This window comes from Cavenderia fasciculata (assembly GCF_000203815.1).
Source record: "Cavenderia fasciculata unplaced genomic scaffold Scf_Dfasci-G-o-33e01.r1-3, whole genome shotgun sequence".
NCBI classification, from domain to species: Eukaryota; Evosea; class Eumycetozoa; order Acytosteliales; family Cavenderiaceae; genus Cavenderia; species Cavenderia fasciculata.
This window is the reverse complement of record NW_004457734.1, coordinates 337,707-359,980: the sequence shown is the minus strand read 5'-3', so window position 1 is coordinate 359,980 and position 22,274 is coordinate 337,707. Positions and strand designations below refer to the sequence as shown.

General features: G+C 32.6%; 7 protein-coding genes across 7 annotated transcripts; 1 reads left to right on the top strand and 6 right to left on the bottom strand.

The window, feature by feature from the left end:
• Positions 1-26: 26 nt before the first annotated feature.
• Positions 27-2,281, bottom strand: DFA_04359 (uncharacterized protein; the record flags this gene model as incomplete). The annotated part of the gene is made up of 5 exons (XM_004360035.1): positions 27-251; positions 339-1,262; positions 1,335-1,418; positions 1,491-1,529; positions 1,607-2,281. 5 exons carry the CDS (start codon positions 2,279-2,281, stop codon positions 27-29), a joined length of 1,947 nt encoding a protein of 648 aa, XP_004360092.1.
• A 593-nt stretch (positions 2,282-2,874) lies between these two features.
• On the bottom strand, positions 2,875-3,858 carry DFA_04358 (uncharacterized protein; the record flags this gene model as incomplete). Its single annotated transcript, XM_004360034.1, has 1 exon — positions 2,875-3,858. One exon carries the CDS (start codon positions 3,856-3,858, stop codon positions 2,875-2,877), a length of 984 nt encoding a protein of 327 aa, XP_004360091.1.
• Positions 3,859-4,022: 164 nt separating this feature from the next.
• On the bottom strand, positions 4,023-5,241 carry DFA_04357 (uncharacterized protein; the record flags this gene model as incomplete). Its single annotated transcript, XM_004360033.1, has 4 exons — positions 4,023-4,196; positions 4,307-4,390; positions 4,484-4,522; positions 4,600-5,241. The coding sequence occupies 4 exons, from the start codon at positions 5,239-5,241 to the stop codon at positions 4,023-4,025; spliced, it is 939 nt and encodes a 312-aa protein (XP_004360090.1).
• Positions 5,242-5,373: 132 nt separating this feature from the next.
• On the bottom strand, positions 5,374-6,357 carry DFA_04356 (uncharacterized protein; the record flags this gene model as incomplete). Its single annotated transcript, XM_004360032.1, has 1 exon — positions 5,374-6,357. One exon carries the CDS (start codon positions 6,355-6,357, stop codon positions 5,374-5,376), a length of 984 nt encoding a protein of 327 aa, XP_004360089.1.
• A 761-nt stretch (positions 6,358-7,118) lies between these two features.
• On the top strand, positions 7,119-9,483 carry DFA_04355 (uncharacterized protein; the record flags this gene model as incomplete). Its single annotated transcript, XM_004360031.1, has 6 exons — positions 7,119-7,565; positions 7,599-7,718; positions 7,788-7,814; positions 7,887-7,973; positions 8,037-8,969; positions 9,040-9,483. The coding sequence occupies 6 exons, from the start codon at positions 7,119-7,121 to the stop codon at positions 9,481-9,483; spliced, it is 2,058 nt and encodes a 685-aa protein (XP_004360088.1).
• Positions 9,484-9,601: 118 nt separating this feature from the next.
• On the bottom strand, positions 9,602-14,612 carry DFA_04354 (uncharacterized protein; the record flags this gene model as incomplete). The annotated part of the gene is made up of 10 exons (XM_004360030.1): positions 9,602-10,663; positions 10,734-10,952; positions 11,040-11,416; positions 11,500-11,551; positions 12,276-12,350; positions 12,443-13,285; positions 13,371-13,448; positions 13,551-13,589; positions 13,676-14,276; positions 14,452-14,612. 10 exons carry the CDS (start codon positions 14,610-14,612, stop codon positions 9,602-9,604), a joined length of 3,507 nt encoding a protein of 1,168 aa, XP_004360087.1.
• A 98-nt stretch (positions 14,613-14,710) lies between these two features.
• Positions 14,711-21,712, bottom strand: DFA_04353 (uncharacterized protein; the record flags this gene model as incomplete). The annotated part of the gene is made up of 13 exons (XM_004360029.1): positions 14,711-15,013; positions 15,086-15,841; positions 15,951-16,034; positions 16,124-16,162; positions 16,229-16,960; positions 17,217-17,462; positions 17,541-18,221; positions 18,295-18,378; positions 18,507-19,053; positions 19,322-19,773; positions 19,855-20,703; positions 20,773-20,856; positions 21,083-21,712. The coding sequence occupies 13 exons, from the start codon at positions 21,710-21,712 to the stop codon at positions 14,711-14,713; spliced, it is 5,487 nt and encodes a 1,828-aa protein (XP_004360086.1).
• Between the last annotated feature and the right edge of the window lie 562 nt (positions 21,713-22,274).

Below are 22,274 nucleotides of genomic sequence, written 5' to 3'. Positions count from 1 at the left end.
TAATTAAATAATTAATTATTTTTGATTTATTCAGTACCTTGTTCATTTAATTTCGTTGCAGCGAATTGTGAGGTAATCAACTTGACAATATCAAAGTAACCTTTTGATGATGCTGTTGATAGTAGTGACTCGACATCACATTTCTCTCGACCAACGGTGATTAAAAAAGAAACTATATCCAAATATCCATTATGACAAGCTGCTTGAATTGCTGCTTTTGTGAATCCTTCACTTCTATTGGCATGTAAATACTAGTATTAAATAGTTATAGTAATAAATAATAAATAATGTTAGTATATATTTAATAAATAAATAAATAATTATTTACATGTACATACTTTGACAATTTCAAGATGATTAAATTCTGATGCCAAATCTATGGCTCTAGGTGTTGCACCTTCTGTACGGTGTTCAGAAAGAAACTTTATAATTTCAATGTGACCTTGTTTAGCTGCATTATTCATGGCACTGGTAGTGGCACCTTCAGATCTGTTGAAATGAAGGTACTTTACGATATCCAAGTGTCCGTTCATCGATGCGTAATCCATTGCCCGTCTCGTTGCACCTTCACTTCGATGTTCTTGAAGATACTTTACAATGTCAATGTGTCCATTCTTTGATGCATAATCCATAGCATTGATGGTTGCACCTTCACTACGATACTCTGAAAGAAATTGTACAATATCTAAATACCCAAATTCAGCTGCAAAATCTATAGCATTGGTTGATGCACCTTCTGTTCTGTTGAAATGCAAGTACTTTACAATTTCAAAGTATCCATTTTGAGCAGCTCTATTCATTGCAGTTGTAGTTGCACCTTCAGTATGGTGGTCTGAAAGAAATTGTACAATTTCAATATGACCATTTTGAGCTGCCATATCCATAGCATAGGTTGTTGAACCTTCACTTCTGTTGAAATGTAAATACTTTACAATTTCCAGGTGACCATTCATTGATGCATTATCCATAGCATTGGTTGTTGCACCTTCACTACGATGTTGATCAAGATACCTTACAACATCAATATATCCATGTTCAGCTGCTTCATCCATCGCACCTCGTGTTGCACCTTCTGTACGGTGCTCTGAAAGGTACCTTACAATTTCAATGTGACCCTTTACCGATGCATTTACAATTGCCGCACTTGTCGCACCCTCAGTTCTATTTTCATGAAGGAATTGTATTACATTAATGAAACCATACATTGATGCATAATCTATAGCATATGTTGAGCATCCTTCAGTTCTATGTTCATGTAAAAACTACAACAAAAATAGAGACAAGAAATGAGTTAAGTTGATTGTTTATAAAATAGAGTACAATAGAATATATACTTGAACCATCTCTAAATACCCATTTCGAGCTGCCAAATCCATAGCATCCTTTGTTGCACCTTCAGTTCTATTAAAATGAAGAAACTATAATAAATAATATTTAAATAAAAAATGTTAATATTAACTTAATATTATTTATATTTATAACAAACTCACCTTTACAACATCTAAATGATTATTTCTTGCTGATTGATCCTATATATTATAATAGAGAGAATTAATTAATTAATTGAAATAATTCTTTTTCTTTTTTTTAATTAACTTGTTCTTACCATTGCATCTGTAGTACAACCTTCTGTTCTATTTTCGTTTAGGTATATTACAATGTCGATGAACCCATTTTTACAAGCTGTGTCCATTATTTGTTTGTTGAGTCGTACAGTTTTAGTAGAGTGTATCAACTTGACAGTAGAGAGATAGCCATTGGTACATGCCACCTCCATTGCACCAGATAGAAACGCATTCTCTCCAGCAGCAGGACATTTATTGACTAGATACTCTAATATCTCTTGATTGATTATACCACTTCTCTTTCCGATCAAGTATTGCCAATCAAATTCAACGTCATCTGACCATTCCAATAGATGTTTTAGAGTATCCATTGTTGCATTACGATGATGACAATATTGATTGATGATTCTTTTTCTTTTTGTTATTACTATTTGATCACGAAGATTAATAGTATTCAGATCTGATATATGTAGATAATGACAAACAAAGTTCCAAGGCATTGCATAGATTGATATCATTCCAAGTAGAGGTATTTTGATGATATCTCTTCCCTTTAGCGATCGGTGTCTACCATCATCTCTATTACTTTTATCTGTCCCAACCAACAATTGTTTTGATATACCATTAACATGATTGAATATCAAATGTCTAATATATTTCACTTTAAATATATAATGAAATGTTGTATTTGTATTTGTAGTCGTAGTTGTAGCCATTATTATTTGTATCGAAAATAAAATGAATAACTCTGTGACTGACCTCCTTTTTGAAAAAGAAAAATATCGAGAATTAGGTTTTCTAAAATTATTAAATAATAATAAAAATATAAAAAGGATGCATCTTCTTACTCCTTTAACAACAAACACAACTTAATGTATACAACAACATTGAATGATGTATTAAGGTCAACTTATATCATATCATTGATATTTAATCATGTTGATAATACTTTTAGTCCCATTGGGTCTTACTTACATAGTACCAAAGGAAGAGATATCATCAAATTACCTCTTTATTCTTGTTACCCAGCTAACATTTTATCATGGTTATTTATTTAGTTTTTTCATGGACAAGAAGAATATCAAGGAGCCTTTGATAAAGACAAAAAGTAATTAGTATTTGTACCTTTATTGATGAAAATGTCTGGTTACCAATTATTAATGAATTGTATACTAATTTATGTTTGATTTAAAATTATTAATAATTTAAATATTGTAACGGTAGCATTGATTGCAAGACAATTTTTGTTTAGGTGTTTGAAAAAAAAAGTACACTACTTTTTTTTTTTAGTTAATTAATATTTATTAATTTAAGCGGTAAAGGTAACGGTAGTATTGCCGTTTGGTAAAAGGTTCTTTTTCATTTGATACATTCTTTCATCGGCACATTTAATCAACTTGTCGGTTTGGGTTGATTGTGATTTGTTGAATACAACACCTCCAAAGGAAAGAGTGACTTTGATCGAGGTGGTCGAGTCGTTGAGTTGGACAGTGTCGCATTGGACACTTGAGAGGTAGCTGGAAATGAATTGGTCAGCTTGTGTGTTTGATTCTACATTGCGTTTGACAATGAGGAATTCGTCGCCAGAGAGGCGGACTGGGAGAACTGATTCGTCGGCGAATTGTTGGAAACGATCGGCAACTGATCTGAGGACAACATCACCATTGTCGTGTCCATGGGTATCGTTGATTTGTTTGAATTTGTTGAGATCGATAAAGTAGATTGAGCATTGTTCTGATGAAGACTTGGCACAAAACTTTTGAATCTTGTTGTTGAGATGGTATCTATTTTGGAGACCGGTGAGTGTATCGTGAGTTAGGGTGTTCTTGAGCTTCTTGAGTTGTTGTTTTTCTTGAGTGTTGTCAATCATGATTCCTTGGAAGACGCTGGTCGAGGCATCATACTTTCCAGTGAGACGATAGTATGAAGAGCAGCTCTTGCTCTTGATTTGTACATCACTTGGTGAGAATTGATTCATTGATGAGATGATATTATTTTGGAGGGTGATTGAGTCGATGAGATATGATTGACAGAATTGTTCGAGTGAGATATCAGCATTGTTGGTTCTGACAATACGATTGATAAAGTTGATTTCTAAAATACTGATTGATTGAGTTGATGAGAGTATTTCCATAAAGCGACTTGACGACTTCTTGTCACGCTTTTGGATGGTATATAAGAAAACAATGATACAAAATACAATATAGAAATAGTTGGTTGATAGAGTGGTTGGGAATCTATCCAAAGATTGTCTTTGGATGAGTTGGTTAAAGTTGATGATTTCAATTGCCATTTTTAATATGATTATTATTATGTGTGTATGGTAGTTGTTGTGAATTTAATTATTAAACTGTTGATTGTATCATAAATTAAATAAATTAAATTATTTAATTAAATAAATAAATAAATAAATTGCCAAAGTCAATTTAGTTATTGTTGTTGTTGTTGTTGTTAAGTTCATACTTTGACAATATCAATGTTATTATTTACAGCAGCCCAATCCATAGCATCGGTTGTTGCACCTTCACTACGATGCTCTGAAAGATACCTGACCACATCCAAATGGCCTTTTCGAGATGCTTGATCCATAGCCACTTTGCTACATCCTTCTTGACGATGTTCATGTAAGAACTTTAAATGTTTAGGAAAGAAAGAAAGAAAGAAAGAAAGTAAGAAAGAAAATTTAATGTGTTTGTGATAAATTGCTTAGTCGGTTGATTTTTGGTGATAATATTACATACTTGAACAACCTCTAAATAACCATTTTGAGCTGCCATATCCATAGCATTCTCTGATGCACCTTCAGATCTATTAAAATGAAGAAACTATTATAAATAATATTTCAGAAAAAGTGATCATGTTAATATTGGAATATTTCTTTCATATTTAATGTTAACATTGTATCATGACTCACACACCTTTACAATATCTAAACGACCATTACTTGAAGCATTATCCTACAATCATTAATTTAATAAAAAAAGATTTATAAGTCTATCTTTTTCTTTTTTCTTTTTGGTTTGATTCTATTTACCATTGCATAATGACTACACCCTTCAGTTCTATTCTCATGTAAATACTTTACAATGTCAATTGATACTCTACTAGCTCTGTCCATTGCTGTTTTATCTATTTTTAAATCATCTTTGATAGAGTCTAGCAACTTGACAATCTCGAGATACCCATTCAGGCATGCACTATTCATTGCCCAAACGAGAAAGTAATTCGAATCTCCAGCAACAGCTACAGAACACCTCTTGATGAGATACTCTAATATCTCTTGATTACTTATATCACAACCACTGTTTTTCAAGTAGTGCCATTCAATTTGAACGGTGGGAGACCATTCCAATAGATGTACGAGTGTATCCAACGTTGCATTGGGATGATGACAGTATTGAGTAATAGCTCTTTTTCTTTGTTTGAATTCTATTTCATCAACATCTGTTGGTAGATAATGACAAATATAGTTCCATGGCATTGCAAACTTTGATACCATTTCGAGTCGAGGTAATGTTAACTTGATGATATCTCTTCCTTTTAATGATCTTCCTCTACCATCAAAAATACTCCCTTGATACAATTGATTTGATATATTATTAATATGATTGAATATCAATTGTCTAATATATTTCATTCTATAGATAGATTGAAATGTTATTATCGTAGTAGTCATTATTACAATATTATTATTTGTTGAAGTTATAAAAAAAAAAAAGAAGACAAGACAAGGATTTGAGGGGCGTGTTAGAAAAAAAAAAAAAGTACACTACTTTCTTTTTTCTATTGTTAATTAATATTTATTAATTTAAGCAGTAAAGGTAACGGTAGTATTGCCGTTTGGTAAAAGGTTCTTTTTCATTTGGTACATTCTTTCATCGGCACATTTAATCAACTTGTCGGTTTGGGTTGATTGTGATTTGTTGAATACAACACCTCCAAAGGAAAGAGTTACTTTGATCGAGGTGGTTGAGTCGTTGAGTTGGACAGCGTCGCATTGGACACTTGAGAGGTAGCTGGAAATGAATTGATCAGCTTGTGTGTTTGGTTCTACATTGCGTTTGACAATGAGGAATTCATCGCCAGAGAGGCGGACTGGGAGAACTGATTCGTCGGCGAATTGTTGGAAACGATCGGCAACTGATCTGAGGACAACATCACCGTTGTCGTGTCCATGGGTATCGTTGATTTGTTTGAATTTGTTGAGATCGATAAAGTAGATTGAGCATTGTTCAGATGAAGACTTGGCACAAAACTTTTGAATCTTGTTGTTGAGATGGTATCTATTTTGGAGACCGGTGAGTGTATCGTGAGTCAAGGTATTCTTGAGTTTCTTGAGTTGTTGTTTTTCTTGAGTGTTGTCAATCATGATTCCTTGGAAGACGCTGGTCGAAGCATCATACTTTCCAGTGAGACGATAGTATGAAGAGCAGCTCTTGCTCTTGATTTGTACATCACTTGGTGAGAATTGATTCATTGATGAGATGATGTTGTTTTGGAGGGTGATTGAGTCGATGAGGTATGATTGACAGAATTGTTCGAGTGAGATATCAGCATTGTTGGTTCTGACAATACGATTGATAAAGTTGATTTCTAAAATACTGATTGATTGAGTTGATGAGAGTATTTCCATCAAGCGACTTGACGACTTCTTGTCACGCTTTTGGATGGTATATAAGAAAACAATGATACAAAATACAATATAGAAATAGTTGGTGGTTGGGTGTGAATCCAAAGATTGTCTTTGGAGTTGGAGGAGTTCACGGTTAAAGTTGATGATTTCAATTGCCATTTTTTAATATGATTATTATTATGTGTGTATGGTAGTTGTTGTGAATTAGTTATTGTTGTTTGATTTGTGATTTAAAATAATGATGAAGAGCAAAACTGCTCTATTTATACTAATCGGTTGCACTGTAAAAGGAAATTAATATTTAATTCAATTATTGGTTGTGAGCTGATAGTTGATCATTACCTGTTTTGAGCATCTACTAGTTTTGGGTAGTGATGGAATATTCCAATGACTACCATTTTTAAACATCTACTAGTTTTAGATATGATAATATTCCAATGACTACCCTATTTCACCTGGTTCATCATCAAATAATAATACCAATGATCACCTTTTTCATCTACTTCCAAATCTGTATGTAGATAGATTATAACAAGATCCAATGAATGTATTGATTGCTGAAATGATCTCCTATGCTTGGTGATCATGATTCTACTCAAAATTGTCATCAACTACAGGTATTTTGATTGGTGCAGAGAGATCGATAATGACAACGTATACCACCCAAACAACCATTTGTTATTTAAAAATTGGAAGAGGGGGGGGGGGGGGGGTTGTGTTAATACTAGTATTGAGAGGAGGGAACATGAACAAGCAAGCACAGAGAGAGTGTAATCTCTCTTGATCTAAATGATATTAGATTTCACATTGTTTGTCTTATTTTGAGGTCGGATGTTGCAAAAAAAACAATAAAGAAATATAATGTCTTTTAAAATTGATGGAAACAAGAAAGACATTGTTAGTGGTTAATAATATTATTAATGTCACAAACAACAACAACAACAACAACATTGAATGATGTATTAAGGTCACCTTATATCAGATCATTGATATTTAATCATGTTGGTCAAATAGCAAAAGTAGAGTATCGTACAACAAGTACCAAAGGAAGAGATATCATTCAATTACCTCATCTTGAAATGATAACAAAGTATGCAATGCCTTGGAACTTTTTATGTCATTATCTACCGTCGGTCGATAAAGTATTACCTCTGAGAAGAGCAGATGTTATAAGTCGATATTGTTGTCATCCCAATGCAACATTGGATACTCTCAAACATCTATTGGAGTGGTCAGTAGATTATGAACCAAATAAACAACCTGATATCAATACTATGGTTGAAAATGGAAATATAGAGGTGTTGGAATACATCATCAATAGATATCCAAACATCACAAAGAATCAACCTCATATTAGTTTGGGTAGTGTAATTAAAAAAGGATATCTCTCTATTTTAAAGTTACTCTATCCACTAGAAATACCAAGACCAACTACTCTAATGAGTATTGCAAGTCGTCAAGGATTCATAGACATTGTAAAATATTTACATGAAAGAAATGAATCTTCTCTAGGTGCAATGGTAAGTGATATCAATCAAATCAAATCAAATCAAATCAATCATAAACTAAAATCATTTTTTTTTTAAAAGGACTGTAATAACTTTGAGATAATAAAGGTATATTATTCAATATCTACGATCATCATCGAAGAAAATATATATATTAATAATTGTGTTTATTATTGTTAGTATCTTCATGACAATGTAGGTGCTGAAAGTTCACATAAATCAATCAATTTAACGTCTACCACTAAAGATAGTCTTGATATTGTTAAAGTATGTATATTTAATATATATTGCCTTAATTATAATATACTCACTTTGTTTATTTATTTTTAGTTCTTTCATGGTCAAGAAAAACATCAAGGAGTATTCCATTCAGGAGTCATGGATAATGCAGCAAGTGCTGGATTATTAGATGTTGTTGAATTTCTACATTTCAATCGTAGTGAAGGGGCAACAACCGAGGCAATCGATCAAGCAGCTTGGTTTGGACATTTAGAAATTGTAAAGTTTCTTCATTTCAACAGAACAGAGGGTGCAACTACCGAGGCTATGGATAATGCATCTCGAAACGGACACCTTGAAATTGTACGGTTCCTACATGAGCACAGAAGTGAAGGTGCAACAGAGGATGCTATGGATTATGCAGCTTTAAAAGGTCATATCGAAGTTGTAAAGTTTCTACATTTCAACAGAACTGAAGGTTGCACAACTCAAGCATTTGATTATTGCATGGACTTTGAAATTATAAAGTTCTTGCATCAGAATCGTACAGATGGTGCAACAACCATTGCCATGGATATGGCAGCTTACAATGACGATTTTGAAACTATCAAGTTCTTGCATGAAAATCGAAGTGAAGGATGCACTACTGAATCACTCGAAAAGGCAGTTGTAAGTGGAAACACTGAAATGATTCATTATCTTGTTCAAGTTGTCAAATGTGAATGTACATCGGTGGCCATTCAAACGGCAATCAAGATTGGTAGATTAGATATTTTATCTTTTCTTCATGACAATTATCCAAGCAACCAATATCAAATTTGGTCGGCAAATGATATGGATTTGGCTGTTAGATATGGAAATTTAGAGATTGTTCAATTCCTTCACAACCACCGTCAAGAAGGATGTACCACTGAAGCTCTAGATAATGCATGTAAATATGGGTTCATGGATATCGTTTTATTCCTTTACGAAAATAGAACTGAAGGTGCAACTCGTAAAGCAATATCTGGTGCAGCTTTAAATAATCATTTTGAAATTGTTAAAGTATGTAAATAATAATTAAATAATTATATTAATTATTAATTTGATTTATTCCTTTTTTTTTTTTTAATAGTTTTTATACAATAATCACCAAAATGAAGTAGATATTGCAAGAGTAATCAAATCATCAAGTTTAACAATAACAATTGAAATGATGACATTCTTTGTTGATATTCTAGTCAAAGAAAAAGAGGAACAAGGAAAGTTGACTGATGGTCAAGAAGAAAACATTGAAAAGGCAATCCTTCGTTTAGCAGTTTTTGGTCGACTTGAATTGGTCAAATATCTTGTATCATCGTTCAACGTTACCACATTACAAGAGAAAACTATAGTCGAGATTAAATGTTTCTGTGCCGGTTACTATGAAAACACGAATCTCTGTACGCATCACTATGAAATTGTACATTATTTTGAAACTCAATTCACTCAACAATTCAAATCAACAATCTTGAATTATTCATTACCAGTACCTAGAAAATATTACAAACACAAAAATATTGGTTATGATGATTTCTAAAAAAGAAATTAATAGATATATAATTGTTTAACAAATATTTATTTTATTTAATTTTTTTTTTTTGTTTTAATAAAAATTTATAATACATATATATAATATGAATATAAATATAATAAATTTAAGCAGCAGGAACCAAGATATATTCTTTTAATACATGTTTTGACTGCATAAACTTTTCAGCAGGTGTGAGCTCTGGCTTTTTGATGATTTCTTTGACAACACCAAAAAGAAGTGTCAGCCCAGCGAATAGCAAGCATAATGGTCCAGCCAACGACGAGCCAATCACCAACAATATGATGGAAGCAATGTTTAGACCAAGTGATGCAACATCCATGACCAAAGAACCCCAATCTCCTTCTTCATAATCTTTGACAATATCGATGACATTGAGTGCAGATGAAAGGACAAGGAGCGCTGGGCATAGCCTTGTGCTTACAAATGTATTGAATGAAGAAGCGGCCAAGAATTTCATTCCTTTGGTGAGTACATTTACAACACGTTCATACTTGAATTTGGCCAGTCCTTTTGCAATGGATTTTCCCAAAAATGCAAATGGGGTTGTGAAAGCTCGGTCAACCTTTTCAAACGATGTGAAGAAATCGAGTACCATCGAGACAGAGTCGCCAACCACTTGAGCATTGTTGAGCAACCCTTTTTTATGGTCATAGTTGATAACGTTGTTTAGAATGGCAATTGATTGAGAACCTCTCCAAAGTGACATGAAAAAGTTGATACCTTTGGGAACCTTGGCCAATTGTTCAGGATACACTGATCTCATTTGGCCTTCCAAAAATTCTGGCGATCTAAATCTATCAAAACGATAGCTATCTTTAATGTCCACGTATGGTGCAATGCGTTCATTGGCCCTTCTTATGGTAATACCGAGCAATGATTTGAGACCAGCAAAATCACCGGCCGCCAAAACAAGATCCTTGTATATTTTAAAATAATCTTTTTCAGCTGCAGTCAAAACAGATTTTTTTTCCAATTCTTGGATCTGATTCATAATATTATTGGTCTGTAGTTCAACCGAAATACCATGAATATCTCTACCACTTCTTGTAATGTTTTCATAGCTTGCCATTGTAGCAATGTATCCATATTGCGAGGATTTATAATAATGAGCTACTTCTGTTGAAGACTTTCCAGTTGGATCTAATAAATCCAATGTGTTTTTGATCTTATTAAAGAAGAAAAAAGATTTTAATTTACACAATGATCATACTTTAAATAAATAGTTGAAAACATACATTATCAAGACCATAGTCAGAAGAGTCTACTCCTGCCCTATTTTTTTGGTATTTCTCTTTAAAGTCATGCTCCCATTCTTTGAGACGATCGGTATGCAAATAAAAGGGTTTCACTTCTCCAAGCCATTTGGTTGCATTTGGGAGGTACAGAACCATTCTTGGATTACGTTCAATGTATGAGAATTTGAAAATAGCAGCCAATTGTTTGGAATGGATTCTCTAATATTATAGAAAATACACAAGTAATAATATTAATATTGATCAATTTTTTGAAATGATATTTTTTTTTAGAATCAAGGTACATACAGATGATGCCATTTTGTTGATTGCTTTTTCTATTAAAGGAATGTTAAGTTTGGCTTTAGCATCCTCACTGACACGGTAATGGGCATAGAGGAGTGCATACTTTTTGTACCAGGTTCTTACTTTGTCACTTGAAGAGATCTCTAGCAGTCTTGGATGAGGAGTTGGTTTGGTCCAATCCAAAATGGTTCTTACCTCTTCGTCGAGATAGTAGAGAACAAGGGTGATGAAATTGGTCTCGGCATCTTTTCTGATATAGTAGTCTTCTACATTTACAAAGCCCAAGATTTCACGAGTACTCGTTGTTTTATCAGTAATTAGATTCTCTACATAATTGACAAAGTTCATACTACTCTTGGTCATCTTTTTATAAAATTCATCTATTAAATAAAAAGTATTGATCGAAATATTATGTTAGTGTGGGTGAAATATCTAGGTTAAACCAGAAAATATATTTACTTACCAGAAAATGCTTTTGCTTTATCAACAGCCTTTTCAGTTTTAGTGATTTGATACTTTAGTTGGGGAATGTATCCCTTTGTGTTTACTTGGGCCATTGAATAATGATTACTATAGGTAGTTTTTTAATTTATTTGTTTGTAACAAACTAACAAATGAAAGATTTGGCTTTCGAGAGAGGAGTCATTGTTGGTTGCTCTGTTGAAGAGTTGTAGGTTGACCATTGAAATGAGCTCATCGATGGTGATTTAAACGGTGTGCGCTAATGGTCGCTTTACAAGTGTTGGGACACGTGTGTGTGGAACTGGTACCTATGATCTTTTTTGGTGAAAGTTTTGCAAGATTTTTAAGGTTAGATGAAGATGTTTACCACGAGAGCCAACCGACCTGTGCACTTTAAACTAAATTGATTCACAGAGATAACGAACCAGGGTGTATGTGAGAGAATCAGCTTGACAATATCTGTTCATAATTATGTACATTTATTATTATTATTATTATTATTATTTATTATTATTATTAAATGATTTTATATTTTGTTATTTCTTGAATTGATTTTCAATCATATTGTTCTAAATGATCTACAAGAAGCTGAGAGATTTCAAAATGATCTAGGGTTTGAATATCTTGTATGATTATTTCGATTGATTCTTTATCCAGTTTATCTGCAAATTGCTCGAGAATCAGCTTGACAATATCATAGTGCCCCATATATGATGCCTTTTGTAGTAGTATGGCATGGTTGGTCATCTGTTTCCCGACACTGATGAGAAAAGTAACTATATCTAGATGACCATAGCCACACGCAAACTCGATAGCTCTATCACATCCTTCACTTTGATTAAAATGTAAAAACTATAATAATAAATTTATAATTAATATAATAAATAATATTATATTAGGTGTCAATGTTCATTCAAGATATTTAATAGTGTTATACTACATACTTTGACAATATCAATGTGATTAAGACGAGCTGCTAAATCCATAGCATCAGTAGTTGCACCTTCACTACGGTTGAAATGAAGGTACTTGACCACTTCAAAGTGGCCGTTTTCAGCTGCATAATCCATAGCATAGGTTGTTGCGCCTTCACTACGATGCTCTTGAAGGAACTTTACAACATCAATGTGTCCATTTTGAGCTGCACCATCCATAGCATTGGTCGATGCACCCTCTGTACGATTGAAATGAAGAAACTCTACCACATTAGTGTGGCCATTTTCAGCAGCCTCATTCATAGCATAAGTTGTTGCACCTTCACTACGATGTTCATGAAGGTACCGTACTACATCAATGTGTCCTTTTTCAGCTGCCCCATCCATAGCATAGGTCGTTGCACCTTCACTACGATGTTGGTGAAGATACTGTACAACACCAATATGACCATTTTTAGCTGCCATATCCATAGCATTGGTTGTTGCACCTTCACTACTATACTCTGAAAGATACTTTACAACTTCAATGTGACCATTTTTAGCTGCATCATCTATAACTCCGGGCGATACATCTTCACCACGATGCTCATAAAGATACTTTACAACTTCAATGTGTCCATTTCGAGCTGCCTCATCTATAGCATCGGTCGATGCACCTTCTGTACGATGCTCTTGAAGATAACTTACAATTTCAATGTGACCATTTTTAGCTGCATAATCCATTGCATTGGTTGTTGTTTCGGTTTCACTACGATTCTCTTGTAGGAATTTTAAGACATCGATGTGTCCATTTTGGCTCACAAATTCAATGGTATCAATAGTACATCCTTCAGTACGATGTTGATGTAAGAACTTTTAGATAGATTAAATAAAAGATAAATGATGATAAGATATGGTTTGTTTGATTATTTTGATCGCGATTAAAACATATTTTAACAATCTCTAAATGACCATTTTGAGCGGCACCATCCATAGCAAACTCACTACATCCTTCGGTCCTATGAAAATGAAGAAACTATATATATATTTATGTAATATATAATTACAACACACAAAGAAGAATAAAGACTTTTGTTAATATAATTACACATTTATAACCAACAAAGTGTCTACTTACCTTTACAACATTTAAATGTCCACCTCCTGCTGCGTCGTCCTACAAATATAATGATAACAAACATAAATTAATTAATTATATTTTCTTTTTCACTTTTGTATTAAATGATCATTTAAAATACTTACCATTGCATATGATGTGCATCCCTCAGTTCTATTCTCGTGTAAATACTTTACAATATCAACGCTTCCGTACATACTAGCAATATTCATTGCTGATTCATCCAGCTGAACATCTTTGAAAGAGTCTATCAACTTGACAGTCGATAGGTAGTTTTTCTCGCATGCAGTTCGCATTGCTATATTGAGAAAGCTACGATTCTCTCCATTCTCTTTTGAACATATCTCTACAAGATATTCTAATATTTGACAAGTTTTATCGTTTGGATATATGTTCAAGTGGTCCCAATCAATGTCAACTTGAGACCATTCCAATAGATGTTCGAGTGTATCCAATGTTGCATTGGGATGATGACAGTATTCAATGATCACTCTTTGCATTCGTTCATATAGTAAAAGACCATAATCTTTCGGTAGATAATGACATAGAAAGTTCCAAGGCATTGCAAAGTGTGATATCATTTCGAGTCGAGGTAACTTGATGATATCTCTTCCCTTTAATGATCGTTGTTTACCATCTTCAACACCATCGTCTCCAAAGCCTTTATACAATTGTTTTGATATATCATTGATATGATTGAATATTAAATGATTGATGTATTTCACTCTAAATATAGATTGAAATGTTGTTGTTGTAGAAGATGTCATTATTATTATTATTATTATTATTATTATTAATTTTAATTGTTAGCAAAGTGTACAAATAAAAAAAAAATTCTCAAAATGCAATTTGTTTGTTTGTTTTCAAAAAAATATTAATAAATTCTAATTATTTAATATACTTTCTCTTTTTTAAATGGTTGTTGAGAAGTTTATTGATTTCAACGCCATCGTCTCCAAAGCCTTTATACAATTGTTTTGATAGAATTAAATGATTCAAACCACTAATGTATTTCACTCTAAATACAGATTGAAATGTTGTTGTTGTTATAGAAGATGTCATTATTATTATTACTATTATTCTTAATATACACTGTATTTTGGAAATGAGATTATTTGATTATTTAATATAGTTTGTTTTATGCTTTAAAAACGGTTGGTTTATAAGGATAGTTTTATATGATCGACAAGTAGTTGAGTGATTTCAAAATGATCTCGGTCTTTGATAAATGTGAGAATTCTTTTAATTGGTTCGGTGCCAAGTGTATCTCTGAATTGTTGGAGAATCAGCTTGGCAAGATCATAGTGTCCATCATGTGCTGCAGCTTGTAGTATTTTTTCGCCATCACCACATTTCTCTTTTCTAACATCGATGAGAAAAGATGCTGTTTCCAATTGCCCTCGGTGACAAGCAAGTCGAATAGCTCTGTTGCTGCATCCTTCACTTCGATTAAAATGTAATAACTAATAATAATAATAATAATAATAATAATAAAAATAAAGTCATTAAAGTATTGAATATATATTTATACATACTTTAACAATTTCAATGTGATTATTACCAGCTGCCTCATCCATGGCATTAGTGGTTGCACCTTCACTTCTGTTGAAATGAAGGAACTCTACCACATCGATGTGACCATTCGTCGATGCGCTGGTGATGGCACCGGTAGTTGCACCTTCACTACGATGCTCATGTAAGAACTTTACAACATCAATGTGACCATTCATCGATGCATCATCCATAGCATCGGTTGTTGCACCTTCACTACGGTGCTCATGTAGGAACTTTACAACATCAATTTTACCATTCATCGATGCATCGTTCATAGCATCGGTAGTTGCACCTTCACTTCGGTGCTCATGTAAGAACTTTACAACTTCAATGTATCCGTTTCCAGCGGCATAATCCATAGCTTTGGTTGTTGCACCTTCACTACGATGCTCTGAAAGATACTTTACAATTTCAATATGACCATTTGAAGCTGCATAATCCATAGCTGTTGTTGTTGCACCTTCACTACGATACTCTGAAAGAAACTTTACAATTTCAATGTGACCGTTTTCAGCTGCTAAATCAATAGCATCAGTTGATGCACCTTCTGTACGATTGAAATGAAGAAACTTTACCACTTCAATGTGACCATTTTTAGCTGCCCCATCCATCGCATAAGTTGTTGCACCATCACTACGATGCTCGTGAATGAACTGTACAACATCGATGTGTCCATCAATAGATGCCCTAGAAATAGCATCTTTATAGCATCCTTCAGTTCTATGTTCATGTAAGAACTTGAAAGAATATTAAATGTGTAAAGAGAAATTAGTTATCGATGATGATGATGATGATAAGTTGGTGAGAAATTACTCATACTATTTTAAAATAAAATGAATTACATACTTTAACAATCTCTAAATGTCCATTGCGGGCGGCATTTTCCAAAGCATCACTAGAACATCCTTCGGTTCTATTAAAATGAAGAAACTAGATATATATGTATATTTGTTGAAATAACATGACAATGTTGTGTTAATACAAATTTAAAATGTACCATAGTGACTATTAAAACTCACCTTTAAAATCTCTAATTGGTTATTATCTGCTGCTTGATCCTACAATTAAGAATGAGATGAGTTAACTAATTAATTCTTTCTATTTTTAATTAATATCTTTCTTACCATTGCTTGTACAGTGCATCCTCCTTCAGTTAAATTATTATCATGTAAATACTTTACAATGTCAATTGATCCTCTACCACAAGCCATGTTCATGAGTGTTGTATTGAGTTGTTTTGTACCTCTTGAACGAATATTATTATTATTATTATTCTTTTCTGTAGAACATAATTTCAACAGTGATAGATCACCAGTCTTGCAAGCCAACTCCATTGCATCAACTAACAAGTAATTACTATTACTATTATTATTTCTCGTCGTCGTCGACGGACTACATTTCTTGATGTTGATTAGATATTCCAATATCTCTTTATTTGTTATTACCTTGTTCTTTCTTTGAAAGTAAATCCAATCAAAGTCAAATCCAATTGTACCTTTAGACCATTTCAAAAGATGTTCGAGTGTATTAAATGTTGCATTTGGATGACAGCAGTATTCACTGATCGCTCTTTTCCTTCTTTCTAATAGTACTTGATTACAATCTTTAGGTAGATAGTGTCTAATATAGTCCCAAGACATTGCATACTTTGATATCATACCAAGATAAGGTAACTTGATGATATCTCTTCCCTTTAACGATGGTAGTAGCCGTCTATACCCATAATCATCTTCGTCTTCTAACAAGTGTTTTGATATCACACCTATCTTTTTGAATATCAAATGTCTAATATACGATACTCTAAATATACAATGAAATGTATATGTAGTAGTTATAGTTGTCGTGGTTGCAGTCATCTTTAAAAATAATAAAGAAAAAAATAGTGAGCCAACCTCATCTATATCTTTTTTCTTTTTGTAAATAATAATATATTAAGTTAATTTATTTATTTATTTGTTTTATGGTTAGTCTTAGTTATGTATAACATTAATGCATTGGTTAAGAAGAGTTGGTGGGTGGAGGAAATAATAATAATGACATTGTTTGTAAATGATTTTCAAGAAGTTGGGTGGTTTGAAAAAGATGATGATTACTTTTTGTTTGTTTGATTACTCTTTCAAGTGACTCTTTATCCAGGTGATCTCCAAATTGCTCTAGAATCAACTTAACAGTATCACACTGTCCTCTGGTCGATGCAGCCGTTAGCATTTCCTCCCCATTACATCGGTCTTTGACAGCTGCAACACTCATGAAAAAAGAAAGCATGTCCAAAAATCCATTCCGACAAGCATCCAAAACAACTCTCTCAAAATTGAATTCTAAAGAGAACCTTTCAACTGTTTGATTAAAGTATAAAAACTAAATAGAGAATAATAATATAGTATTAGCAATTAATTATTCATGGTGTTGGATGTTATTTTTATGTGTCAAACATACTTTGACAACTTCAAGACGATTATTTTGGGATGCCAATTCCATCACAAGTTCCATTTCACTTTTACTTGCATTAAAGTGTTGACAAAGAAACTTTATAATTTCAATATGACCATTTGAAGCTGCATTGCACAATGCATCACTCGTTGTACCTTCAGTTCTATGTATATTATAAAGAAATTTTACCATTTCAATGTGACCATTCTTTGATGCATTATCCAAAGCATCTGTAGTTGCACCTTCACTGCGATGCTCTGAAAGGTACTTGACCACTTCAATGTGGCCATTTCCAGCAGCCCTATCCATAGCACTGGTTGTTGCACCTTCACTACGATGTTCTTGAAGAAATTTGACCACTTCAATGTAACCCTTTTCAGCTGCCCCATCCATAGCATTGGTTGATGCACCTTCAGTTCTATTAAAATGAAGATACCTAATCACATCAATGTGGCCATTTTCAGCAGCCCAATCCATAGCATTGCTTGTTGCACCTTCACTACGATGCTCTTGAAGATACCTAATCACATCAATGTGTCCATTTTCAGCAGCCCCATCTATAGCATCAGTTGTTGCACCTTCACTACGGTGCTCAGCAAGATACTTTACAATATTAATGAATCCATTTCTAGCTGCCCAATTCATAGCCTTGGTTGTTGCACCTTCACTACGATGCTCATGTAAGAACTTAAAAAAATATTAATAAACGAGAGAGAGAAAGGAGATTAAAATCATTGGATATAATAATAATATAGCATACTTTAACCATTTCAAAATAACCATTTCCAGCAGCAAAATCCATAGCATCAGTTGTGCATACCTCAGTTCTATTAAAATGAAGAAACTATATTATTATTAATATATAATAATATTAATTAATTAATGAATACTCACCTTTACAATCTCTAAATGACCAGATACAGCAGCATTATGAAAAGCTTCACTGCAACCTTCAGTTCTATTCTATTTTACAATGTCTATGAATCCCATACTACTAGCAGTGTCCATTGCTTTCTTTTTAATTTTTATACCTTTGATAGAGTCTATCATCTTTATAATCTCGAGATACCCATTTCTACATGCCATGTTTATCGCTGCCCTAAAGAAATCTTTATTCTCTCCAGCAGGGCATTTCTTGATGATAAACTCTAATATCTCTTGATTTGGTATACCATCACATCTTTTTGACAACACTTCCCAATTAAAGTCAACATCATGGGACCATTCCCAAAGATGTTCAAGTGTATCCAATGTTGCATTTTGATGATAGCAGTATTCAGAGATTACTCTTTTTCTTGTTTCAAATAGTAAAAGAGTACAATCATCCAAAGGTAGATAATGTCTAATATAGTTCCAAGGCATTGCAAACTTTGATATCATCTCAAGATTATGTAACTTGGTGATATCTCTTCCTTTTAATGATCGTGGTGGTCGTAGTCTACCACGATCACTACCTCGATACAATTGTTTTTGTATCACACCTACTTGATTGAATATCAAATGTCTAATATATTGTAATCTAAATATAGATTGAAATGTTGTAGTAGTAGTCATTATTATTATTATTATTACTATTAAACATAGAATGAATGAAGATGGATGATCACGAAGATGAACCAAATTTGGTTTTAAAAAAAAATATCTAGATATTGAACAATCGAGATAAATAATAATATTATTATTAATATTATTATTATTATTATTATTATTATTATTATTATTATTATTATTATTATTATTATTATTTTAATAACATATATGTATGTTAATAGAGTTGGTTTGATTACTTTTTCAAATGTAAACAAATTTCTGCCAAAGTACGACGACCAACATATTTCTTTTTGTTATTATTATTTTTATGTGTCATCGATGTTTTGTTTAAAGTATCCGTATAATCTCCTAGTCGTTCCAATGATGGACAAACACCATGTTCCAAATAAATCTCTAGTAGTTTGACAATTTCAAAACAGTTTGAATGATTTTTCATACGATATATCAGCGCTTCAAGTGACTGTTTTCCCAATTTATCTAGGCCTCCTGTTACCATCTCATGGGAAAGAACAAACCTAACAATATCATAGTATCCATCATTGGTTGATTGTTGTTTGATTATTTCTTCTTTATCGTATTTCTCTTTTCTGACATTGATTAGAAATTCTGCTATTTCTAAATGTCCATTCCAACAAGCATTCTCAACAGCCCTTTTAGTACATCCTTCACTTCGATTAAAGTGTAAAAACTAATAAAATAGATAAATGGGAAATATTTGTTAGAGAGACTAACAATCATCATGTGTTGTGTATATACTTTGACTACATACTTTAACAATATCAATATATCCATTTTCAGCTGCCAAATCCATAGCACTCTTTGTTGCGCCTTCAGTCCTGTTGAAATGAAGGTACTTTATCATTTCCAAGTGACCTTTTTCAGCTGCATGATCCATAGCATAGGTAGTTGCACCTTCACTACGATGTTCATGTAAATACTTTACAACTTCAATGTACCCTTTTGAAGCTGCCGCATCCATAATACCTTTATTCCAAATTGAGTCGTGATCTGCGAAATGGTCACGTAGAAAATAGAATATATCCAATTGACCATTTAATAATACTGTTCTTACCAATTTTGTTTGGAGTGGTACCTTGACGGTATGAGCAAGATAGGATATTATATCAATATACCCCTTGGTGGCAGGAAATAGAATACAAAATGATGAGCATCCCTCTGTACGATTCTCGTACAAGAACTTTAAAATTTCAATGTGATTATATTCAGCTGCCCAATCCATAGCATTGGTTGTTGCACCTTCTGTACGGTTGAAATGTAAATACTCTACAATTTGAATGTGACCCTTCATTGATGCCCAATCCATAGCATAGGTTGTTGCACCTTCACTACGATGCTCTGAAAGGAACTTTACAATTTCAATGTGACCATTTTTTGATGCATAATCCATAGCTATGGCAGTGGCACCTTCACTACGATGCTCATGTAAATACTTTATAATTTCAATGTGACCATTCATTGATGCCTTATTCATAGCATAGGTTGTTGCACCTTCACTACGGTGATCTGAAAGGAACTTTACAATTTCAATGTGTCCATTTTCAGCTGCATAATCCATAGCATTGGTTGTTGCACCTTCACTACGATGTTCATGTAAGAACTATAAAATAGGTGTTTGGTATTTATGATTTAGTAAGTCTACGTACAAGTATACAATACATATACATACTTGAACAATCTCTAAATAACCATTGGTCGCGGCATTATCCATAGCTTTCTTTGTTGCACCTTCAGTTCGATTAAAATGAAGAAACTATAATTATATATGTTGGAAATAAAAGTATTGAATTAATATTAATTTAAATGTCAATATATATTTATATATTTATATATCTAACCCACCTTGACAAGATCTAAATTATTATTATTTGCTGCTTGATCCTATATCATATGATTGATTGAAAGAAATAGAAATATTATTATAATATATAAATGAATTTGATTCTATTTTTAAAAAGAAATATTTCTTTCTTACTTACCATTGCATCTTTACTACAACTTCCAATTCTATTATCGTGTAAATACTTTACCATTTCAAATGAGGAACAAATGTCCATTGGTAGGTACTTTAAATCTACACCTTTAGAATTTAACATTTTGAGAGTTGAGAGATAACCATTCCGGCATATGACTTGAGTTGCCCAATCTAGAACCATTTTCAAATTATTACTATTACTATTACTCGAGTCAATCAGACCTTTGATGATATACTCTATTATATCTTGATTCATATTTGGTGCATTCACATACATCAAATCATAATCAAAGTCAAACCCAACGTCGGGAGACCATTTCAATAGATGTAGAAGTGTATCAAATGCTGCATTTTGATGACAGCAGTATTGAGTGATCACTCTTTTTCTTCTTTCCAATAGTATTTGATTACTATTAGATGGTAGATAATGACAAACAAAGTACCAAGGCATTGCAAACTTTGATATCATTCCAAGGTAGGGCAATTTGATGATATCTACTCCTTTTAATGACCATTGTTGTTGTTGTTGTTGTTTTCGACCACAACTAATATGATTGAATATCAATTGTCTAATATATTTCACTTTAAATATACAATGAAATGTAGTAGGAGTTGTATTTGTAGTTGTAGTCATTATTATTATTCAATATTGAACATACAATAATATTGTATAATATATACTAAATTTGTTTTTATTATTGTTTTATGTTTTGGGACGACGAAAGGAAGATAATTTTTTTTTTGAAAATACTTCTTCGTATTCAGAGATCTTTTGAACAAACTTGGTATGTAGGTAGGAGAGTTTTGGATAAAATAATACAAAAATCATAATATACATCCAAACCACAAAAAACGATGCATATATATCTATCTACTATCAGATAGACAGTACAACTACTCTTTTAAAAGTTCAATCAGATGATAATGATACGATGTAAAGGTTAACTCTATGACATCAAACAACTCTGGTTTAATATTGGCCACTTCCTCAGTACCATTTCCACCACTTAAACTACTACTACTCGAACTACTGCTACCACCAATTCTAACGATATTTTGTTTAGGTTCTGTATATTTGCAAGATTATATTACTTATTTAGGATTGCCACTCAAATAATCTTCAGAATAAAACAGGAATATTAATGGTGTTCTGGTAGATTTATGAATAGGTGTAGATATTATTATACTTTATACAC